Genomic DNA, 10307 nt, shown 5'->3' with positions numbered 1-10307 from the left:
TGTCGTATCTGTGATTTTTGTCTTATTGCATCTCAGTGTTATTTTTGTCTTGTGTTTTTTTTACTTCATTGTCTCATTACATTTCTTTTGTTGTTTTCATCTCATGAATTTTGTCATTTTTGTCATGCTGAATCTTGACTTTTTTTTTTTTGTCTTTTTATATTGTTTTGTTGCATTTTTTTGTCATTTTCTTCTCATGCATTTTACATTGTTTTTGTCTTACTGCGTCTTAACATTATTTTCGACTTGTGTTTCTTACATCGTTGTTGTGTCGTTAAATTTTTTATGTCGTTTCCATCTCATGCATTTTACATTGGTTTTGTCTTGTTTCTTTTAGCTACATCTTTGATGTTTTGTTGCATTTTTCAAAGTTTTTTTTCATCTCATGCACTTCACGTCATTGTTGCCTTGTTGCATCTTTGTTGTTTTTGTCTTATCACAACTTAACATTTTCATCTTGGGATTTTTAGTCATCATTTTGTTGCATTTTTGCACCATTTTTGTCATGTTGTGTCTTTTATGTCATTTTGTTGCATGTTCTTCGATTTAATATTCTTCTTGCGCTGTTTTCATTGGGTTTTATTTCTCATATGGTTTTCGCCTTTTGTTTTTTTACATGGGTTCCATTTGTTTTTGTGTCATTTTCTCATCGTCTTTTCTGTGTGTTATTGTTTCATCCCTTTAAATCGGTGGGAATGTTGTGAAGACACATGATGATGTGAAATACAGATGCGTCCCAGTCAGTTGTCGGTCATGCCTCTGTTGTTTTTGTGCTGGACCACCTGACCTCCAGACCGTCAGCTGCCTCCGTCCGATCTGTCCCGGTGCAGACGTCAGGCGGGCGTGCAGCGGCGTCCGCCTCAGCCAATCATAACACTGCAGTGTTCAGCTGAGGAGGACGCCGCCGCTGTGGGGAAACGCTGCTGTTTTCCACTCAGCCACAGGACAGGCCCATGTTTTCTACAACAGGAAGTTCAACCAGACACAAACAGAAAACAGAGATGATTCTTATTGAAATACGGTCCAATGTGTGTCCAAATTCATGTAAATATTATGCTTTTTTTTCTTGGGGTTTTAATTATTTTACACAGTCAGAAAAAAAATCTTAAAAACATTTGGTCAAGAATTCAGATTGTACTTGAACGCCCCCTCACGTTGCGTTTTGAAAATAACCTTTGACCTTTTTGACATGGCGGAGAATGACGGATTTATCACAAATGATAAACATTGCTTTTATTAACGTTCGGCTGCTGTTAGCTGATGATTTTGCACATTTACAGTCTATACAATGTGCAAACAAATAAACAAAAAATGCTGTAACAGATGAATTAACACGTCTAAAATTGTTTTACTCAAGTAGTAGGTCCAGATCAATTGTGTTTCAGCCATTTTTCATTTCGCTTCGACTGCAAAAGCACTTGAACACAATGCACTCATCTTCCCAATAGCACTTAAAGGCAGCGTATGTCATGAAATCAAATGTGTTTGTTTTTTGTTTGGTTTTTTATGGCTTTTACATCGATTTCACCACCTTGTTGCATCTAATATTCAGTTAACATTGAGCTCTGTAGTTAAAGCTAATTGTTGCCAACATTGAAATTAAAATTTATTTTTGTTAACACACAGTTAGTGGTGTGTTCTGCTTAACATATCTGGATTTATAATGCAAAACTAGACAGAATATAGACAGGCTAGTATGTAAGCTGCCCTTTTAAAATAAAGCATCTATAAAAGTGTCTATAACAGATTTTAGCTTTGTCTTTTAACTGAGAAATGCTAATCTTCACTTAGCTTTGTGCCTTGTTGCTAAAGCCTAGCTTAGCTAATGTTCAGTTAGCTTTGTTCCATGTAGCCAAAGCTTGTTCTAGTTTTTTTTTTTTTTTTTTTTTCAGAACAAACATTTAATTGAGAGCATCAACACGTTAATCACCAATGAAAAAAAAGGAAATACTAATCTGTTTGTTGTTTTTTTGCTGTTACAGGGACACATCTGGTCAGGGCCGATTCTGCACCATTTTCAGATCCTATTCCAGAGGAGCACAGGTAAGGATTTATTTATGTTAAACCGTTAAAAAGGTAATGATTTTAAGTTAAACAAGTGTGTTTTTAAGTTTAATGTCTTCACAACTATTAGAGGATTTCCTACTGTAGCTGATTCTTGCTAATGTTAAGTTAGCCCTTTGCCTTGAGTTGGCTATTCACATAGTAGCTAATATTAAGCTAGCTCTATGCCTTTTAGTTGAGGTTTATTTAAATTAGCTTCGTGTCTGAGGTCTATTCTAGCTAATGCAGAGTTAACTTCATGCCGTGTAGATGAAGTTTATTGTTGCTAACAGTGAGTTACCTCTGTGTCATGTTGATTAGCTTTATATGGAAGAGGATTAGGGCCACTGGGGAAAAAAAAATCAAGGTCCAATATATATTTTTTTATTATGAGAATTCTGACTTTTTTCTCAGAAGTCTGACTGTTTTAAATATTTTTTTTATTACTGTTCTGAGATTGAAGTCAGATTCCTGCGGAAAAAAAGTCTGAATTCTGACTTTTTTCTCAGAATATTAATAAAAAATATATATATATATATTGGACCTTAATTTTATTTTTTTTCCAGTGGCCCTAAAACTTTTCCATAGCTTTAGCTTTGTGTCTTGTAACTGAGGTTTATTTTTCATAATATGAAGTTTGTTTTGTGTCTGAGGTCTATTCTAGCTAATGCCGAGTTAGCTTTGGGCTGTGTAGCTGAAGTTTATCGTTGCCAACAGTGAGTTTTCTGTGTCATGTTGAGGAGGTTTAGCTCTGTGTTTTGTAACTGAAACTTTTTCTTGCTAATTCTGAGTTAGCTTTGTGTCTTGTAGCTGAATTAGCCTTGTACCTTGTATCTTGTATTTTACTGTGGCTAACAGTTTACTCTTGCTAATGTGAAGTTAGCTTTGTGTTTTGTACTTGAAGCTTCTCACAGTTAATGTTGAGTTAGTTTAGTGGATTCTGGCTTAAGTTTGTTGTCGCTAAAGTTGAAATAGCTCTGTGTTTTGTAACTGAAACTTATTCTCAGCTAATGAGTTAGCTTTGTGCAAGAACATTTTTTCACATCCATATTTTCTCCATACTGTTGTCATTAGCAGCTTTTAATATTGGGTAATAATTAAAACATAGGGGCATTTATCACCTGGTCTGGTAATAATAATAATAATAATAATAATCAGTATTGGATGAACAGATGCGGTGTGTTTCCTGAGGCAGTCTCAAATATTTTTCTAATTGTGTCTGAGCTGTTTGTTATTAGCAGGTTAATTGAAAATGCAGCTGTTCTGCAGATGTGCTGCTTTTCACCAGTGTTTTCAGCTCCGTTTATTTACTTGTTTGTTTTTGTCCGTCCTTCATCAGTCAGGGGTTTTGTCATTGTTCAGTGAGAGGACAAATGAACAAACTCATCCCACTCATGAAACAGCCCCAGACGGCTTTGTTCTGTTCCCAATGGAGCAAAGACACTTAACAATGAATAAAGTTATGTTGTTGTCATCACTCATCAGTCTATTAGTGGGTACAGAAGGAATGTCACCATGGCAACAGCGGCCTTGTGAGCCCAGGGAGGCTGACGGTAGATGTGTGGATTTACTTTATCCGTCTTCACTAAATTAAAACTGTACATTCGCAAGTAAAAACCCTGATGTTCTCAGAGGTTAAAATGGTGAATTTATGAGGAAAGGACTCAAAAAGGCAAAAAATAATAAGATAATACATTTGTAAGAGAAGAAACCTGGATATTCTGTGACGTTAAAGTCTGAATATATGAAAAAAATAAAAATAAATAGTGTGTTGTCATGTCAGGGTTAAATGGATAATGTCTGATATAGAATATGCATGTGCTGTATTATACATTCTAATCTGACAGAATGTGAGTTTATTCTTTCAAATGTCACTGACTGTTTTCTTTTTTCTGTCCTCACCTTTTCGTGGGTTGGTCAGGGGGTTATTCTGGTTTACGACATCACTAACCGCTGGTCGTTTGATGGAATCGACAGATGGATCAAAGAGATCGACGAGGTCAGTGATGACTTCATCTGTTTACTATTCACTGTTGATATTTTCTGTGTTTTCTTTATCAAACCTGCAGATACCGATTGTGTATTTTGCAGATTTTTGTGTATTTATTGCATTTTTCTATTTTTGTCATGTATTTATGTGTATTTTATCATATTTTAGTTTATTTTAGCATATTTTAGCATATATTACTGGGCATTTTTTGTGTTTTTGTGTATTTGAGCATTTTTTTTTTTATTTTAGTGTATTGTCGCATATATTTCAGGACATTTTTTGTGTGTTTTCTGTGTATTTGAGCATATTTTTTATTTTAGTGTATTTTAGCATATATTTCAGGGCATTTTTTGTGTTTTCTGTGTATTTGAGCATATTTTTTTATTTTAGTGTATTTTAGCATATATTTCAGGGCATTTTTTTTTTTGTGCTTTTTTGTGTATTTGAGTATATTTTTTTATTTTAGTGCATTTTTGCATATATTTTAGGACATTTTTTGTGAGTTTTTTTTGTGTATTTGAGCACATTTTTTATTTTAGTGTATTTTAGCATATATTTCAGGGCATTTTTGTGTGTTTTCTGTGTATTTGAGCATTTTTTTATTTTAGTGTATTTTAGCATATATTTCAGGGCATTTTTTGTGTTTTTGTGTATTTGAGCATATTTTTTTATTTTAGTGTATTTTATCATATATTTCAGGGCATTTTTGTGTGTTTTCTGTGTATTTGAGCATATTTTTTATTTTAGTGTTATTTATCATATATTTCAGGGCATTTTTTGTGTGTTTTCTGTGTATTTGAGCATATTTTTTTATTTTAGTGTATTTTAGCATATATTTCAGGGCATTTTCGTGTGTTTTCTGTGTATTTGAGCATATTTTTTTATTTTAGTGTTATTTATCATATATTTCAGGGCATTTTTTGTGTGTTTTCTGTGTATTTGAGCATATTTTTTTATTTTAGTGTATTTTAGCATATATTTCAGGGCATTTTTGTGTGTTTTTTGTGTATTTGAGCTTTTTTTTAATTTTAGTGTATTGTCGCATATATTTCAGGGCATTTTTTGTGTGTTTTTTTGTGTATTTGAGCACATTTTTTATTTTAGTGTATTTTAGCATATATTTCAGGGCATTTTTTGTGTGCCTTTTTGTGTATTTGAGTATATTTTTTTATTTTAGTGCATTTTTGCATATATTTTAGGACATTTTTTGTGTGTTTTTTTTGTGTATTTGAGCACATTTTTTATTTTAGTGTATTTTAGCATATATTTCAGGGCATTTTTTGTGTGCTTTTTTGTGTATTTGAGCATATTTTTTTATTTTAGTGCATTTTTGCATATATTTTAGGACATTTTTTGTGTGTTTTTTTGTGTATTTGAGCACATTTTTTATTTTAGTGTATTTTAGCATATATTTCAGGGCATGTTTTGTGTTTTTTGTGTATTTAAGCATATTTTTGTTTATTTTAGTGTATTTTATTATGTTTTTGGGTATTTTTTGTGCATGTTGGTATGTAATAACTCCAACAGTCACACATGGGTGGGGGTGTTCATGGGTGGTGGTGGCGGGTGGAGGTTCAGTTATGAGCTTTAGCAGCATGAACGTCAGTAGCACAAACTTTGGTCATGGACAAACCATCATGTGGTGGTCCTCTGTTTCCCAGCATGCCCCGGGGGTGCCTAAGATCCTGGTGGGGAACCGCCTCCACCTGGCCTACAAACGTCAGGTGACCACGGAGCAGGCCCAGGTGTACGCTGAGCGGCTGGGCGTCACCTTCTTCGAGGTCAGTCCTCTGTGCAACTTCAACATCACCGAGTCGTTCACGGAGCTGGCACGCATCGTCCTGATGCGACATGGCATGGAGCGTCTGTGGAGGCCCAGCAGAGGTCAGAGGTCACAGGTCACAGCACTGGGGGGTACACATAAGGGTCAGAGCCAAGGTTAACCACTGACAGGAAACTACAGGCATGGGTTTTACAGGAAACTCAGCCTGTGGTGGGCTAGTGTGAGGTCGCCCCCTTGTGGACCAAACATACCTCTACAGTTTACTGCACAGAAGTGGAAAAGGTCTATCCTTCTTATTCCTGTTTTATTGTTTTAGATTTTGATTGGCTGTCACTGTAATGAAATATTAGTTCATTAATTCCTGATCGAATAAATATAATTTCAATGTGTGACTGTTTTAGCAATTTCAGCTTGTCCTTCAACTTCAATTTTAACTTGAATAATATCCCGCTTTAAACCATTTCAGCTTTTCTTTCAACTAAATCCAGTCACAATTCAACAACAGTTCAGCTGTATTTCAGCAGAGCTTCAGCTGTTGGCCCTTACATGAGGTGTCTTCAGAGATTCCAGGTCCTGTAGATGTTTTCCTGTAGTTTTTCTGACAGTAGTTCAATACAAGCCTAACTGTAGTTTATATCCACACCTACAGAACAAACAGAAGAAGACAAAGTTATTCAAGGTTAACTCACTTTATCATCCCCACATGGACATGTAGTCTGTGCATTTTACCTGTAATACACACAGTACCTAGCATTAGCACTTAGCACATGAGGAGCAGTGAGATCCTGAGAACAGAAATAATAATAATAATACATCAGTCTTATATAGCGCTTTTCTATATACTCAAAGATGCTTTACAAAAAATAAACATGACATTTCCCTTTGACTTTTAGACTTTGGTATCAAAACCTGCACATGTTACATTTGATTAGTTAGATTAAAGTAGTTTCAATTAAATTAGATTACATTTGATGGCGTTTAGGTAAATTTGGTTACACCAGGTTAAATTAGGTTAAGAAAACCCGGATTAAGATTGTTATTATTTATCATTAATCTTTATTTAACCAGGAAAAAATGACTCATTAAGATTAAAAATCTCTTTTGTTAGTGACAGCACAGAGCAGTGAGTGAGACCGACTCACTATAAAAATAGATGGTATGGGCTTTTTTTTTTTTTAAACACCATTTTCCTGTGTTTTTTTGTTTTTCCTGTTGTTTCCAGTGTTGTGGTGATTTTCCTTTATTTTTTTTTTTTCTGTGTTTTTTTACCTAGTTTTGACCGTGGAACTGCTGTATGGAGTTAAACAGGTGTCAAAAAGCAGCTGGACTGATTTAGAAAAAAAGCCCAAAACTAAACCTACTGGGCCCAAATTCAGATCCTTGTTGGTCAGTTTGTTCCAGTTCACAGTTGATGTTCAGCATCCTAAATCTGTTATTGATGTTCATTCTAGGGCCTTATTTAGTCCAAACCTGTCAAACTTCAGTTCCTCTCTGTGTCTTTTTCTGTTCTTCCACCTGTTTTGACTCTAAAACACACAATAAAACAAAACCACTGAAGAAAAGGAACACAAACACAAACTGACAGCAGAAATAATGAACCTGAAACAGACAACGATTCACAGCAGAACCTGTACCTGCAGTCAGGGCTCAGGGGTTAAAGGGTTCATATGTGAACCTGTACCTGCAGTCAGGGCTCAGGGGTTAAAGGGTTCATATGTGAACCTGTACCTGCAGTCAGGGCTCAGGGGTTAAAGGGTTCATATGTGAACCTGTACCTGCAGTCAGGGCTCAGGGGTTAAAGGGTTCATATGTGAACCTGTACCTGCAGTCAGGGCTCAGGGGTTAAAGGGTTCATATGTGAACCTGTACCTGCAGTCAGGGCTCAGGGGTTAAAGGGTTCATATGTGAGTAGGGATGGGAATTGAGAACCGGTTCTTTTTGAGAACTGGTTCCCAGTAGCTTGATTCCTTGGAATCGTTTGCCTTCCTGCTTAATGATTCTGCTTATCGATTCCACCTTCGTTGTGCATGCGCGATGACGTCACGTGTACGCTGCATTGTTTTGGTCAGAACATAGACAACATGGTGTTGAGGCAGAAACGGTCTAAAAAGACCACACTAGGTCTAAGCAGACCACACCAGGTCTACACAGACCACACCAGGTCTAAACAGACCACACCAGGTCCAAACAGACCACACCAGGTCTACACAGACCACACCAGGTCCAAACAGACCACACCAGGTCTACACAGACCACACCAGGTCCAAACAGACCACACCAGGTCTACACAGACCACACCAGGTCCAAACAGACCACACCAGGTCCAAACAGACCACACCAGGTCTACACAGACCACACCAGGTCCAAACAGACCACACCAGGTCTAAACAGACCACACCAGGTCTACACAGACCACACCAGGTCCAAACAGACCACACCAGGTCCAAACAGACCACACCAGGTCTAAACAGACCACACCAGGTCTAAACAGACCACACCAGGTCCAAACAGACCACACCAGGTCTACACAGACCACACCAGGTCCAAACAGACCACACCAGGTCCAACCAGACCACACCAGGTCTAAACAGACCACACCAGGTCCAAACAGACCACACCAGGTCTACACAGACCACACCAGGTGTAAACAGACCACACCAGGTCCACTGGAACACTGTCAAAGCTTCCATGTCTTCTAAAGGGTGGAATCCCTCCAATATCCTCAAACATTTGTCCACAGCATGTGAATCATTTACAGGAATGTCACGTATATGATTCTCTACTTAGCGGCGCTTGTGAATGTAGCGGCAGAGTGAACGCCGGTTCCGGTGCGGGCAACAAATGTAACTCCTCAAATACAAGTTTCCAAAGGTAAGAAGGGAAAGGAAATGAGGTGCACAACAACGGGAGGCAAGCCGAGTCGAACCAGTTCCACGTAGTAGAAATGCGGCAATAGAGGAATTAGTAAAGAGTCTGGAGTTTCACTTTCACTGCCGCCCCCCCCCCGGACCGTGCCCAGCGTCATCTGTTATTATTATTTGTTCATACTGTATATGTTCTATTTTCTGTTCAGAGATGGAAATATAAATGACAGTTAATGCAAACACACCTGTTTGTACTCTTTTATTCTCTCACTCAATGAAAATCGATAAGGAACCGGATCGATAAGCAGTATCGATAATGGAATTGGAATCGTTAAATTCTTAATGATTCCCATCCTTATATGTGAACCTGTACCTTTAATCAGGACTCAGGGGTTAAAGGGTTCATATGTGACCCTCTACCTGCAGCCAGGACTCAGGGTTAAAGGGTTCATATGTGACCCTCTACCTGCAGTCAGGACTCAGGGTTAAAGGGTTCATATGTGACCCTCTACCTGCAGTCAGGAGTCAGGGGTTAAAGGGTTCATATGTGACCCTCTACCTGCAGTCAGGACTCAGGGTTAAAGGGTTCATATGTGACCCTCTACCTGCAGTCAGGACTCAGGGTTAAAGGGTTCATATGTGACCCTCTACCTGCAGTCAGGACTCAGGGTTAAAGGGTTCATATGTGACCCTCTACCTGCAGTCAGGACTCAGGGTTAAAGGGTTCATATGTGAACCTGTACCTGCAGTCAGGACTCAGGGTTAAAGGGTTCATATGTGAACCTGTACCTGCAGTCAGGACTCAGGGTTAAAGGGTTCCGTTGTTGTCGTTCCAGTGCTTGACCCGGTTCTGTTTGTGTCCCAGTTCTGAGTCTTCAGGACCTGTGCTGCCGCTCCATCGTCTCCTGTACTCCGGTCCACCTGGTCGATAAGCTGCCCCTCCCTCTGGCCCTTAAGTCCCACCTTAAGTCCTTCTCCGTGGCCAACGGCCTCAACGCCCGCATGATGCACGGCCGCTCCTACTCCGTCACCGCCCACGCCGCCACCAAGAGGACGGGAGGGACGCTGCTGAAAAAACCCAAACTGATCCGAGCTCCGCCCCTCAGCCCGTCCGCACAGAGCTGCACCAGGAACAGCTGTAAAATCTCCTAACGGCACGCCGTGTCGGCGAACGCAGCTCCGTCTGATGTCAGGGGTTAAAGTAGCGCCCCCACGCCCACAGCTCTTCATCAGTTGGTTTTATTTAAAGACTGAGAGGATGACGCCTGCTGCTCCAAACACTGCGAAAACAGTGAAGAGAGGAAACAAATACAGAGGAAAGAAACAGAGCGTGTGTTTTCTCATCAGTGGTTTCATATCACGACTTGACAGAAACACTGAACACAACAGACATGCATTTTACTGTTCCATGGAAATAGTTTCACCACAACACTATCAGATCATCAGATGGTTTCAAATCAACCAGAAACAGGACGTTCTGGTGTTTGAATTTCCTCAGACAGAACTATTGGTCGGATTTATTGCAAATTTTATATGTACCTTTCTTTGAACAATGTCTACAAATTATGTTCACAGTTTTCAGAAGTTTTACTTTTGGAATTTTTGATTTTTTTTTTAAATATTGAAA

General features: G+C 38.5%; 1 protein-coding gene across 2 annotated transcripts in view; it reads left to right on the top strand.

Moving 5' to 3' along the window:
* Positions 1-10300, top strand: part of rab40b (RAB40B, member RAS oncogene family) — a 27440-nt gene extending 17140 nt beyond the window's left edge. Inside the window, exons 3-6 of one of the 2 annotated variants that reach the window (XM_030121884.1) lie at positions 1983-2043; positions 3965-4042; positions 5695-5917; positions 9546-10300. In XM_030121884.1, the coding sequence (XP_029977744.1) occupies positions 1983-2043; positions 3965-4042; positions 5695-5917; positions 9546-9832 (649 nt within the window). In that variant the 3' untranslated portion in view covers positions 9833-10300. The remainder of the gene's footprint in view (positions 1-1982; positions 2044-3964; positions 4043-5694; positions 5918-9545) is intronic. The other variant, XM_030121883.1, reaches the window with a different exon arrangement.
* The last annotated feature ends 7 nt before the right edge of the window (positions 10301-10307 follow it).

Source organism: Sphaeramia orbicularis, chromosome 19 (assembly GCF_902148855.1).
Source record: "Sphaeramia orbicularis chromosome 19, fSphaOr1.1, whole genome shotgun sequence".
Lineage (NCBI taxonomy): Eukaryota > Metazoa > Chordata > Actinopteri > Kurtiformes > Apogonidae > Sphaeramia > Sphaeramia orbicularis.
The sequence above is the reverse complement of the archived record's forward strand: the minus strand, read 5'-3'. Positions and strand labels throughout refer to the sequence as shown.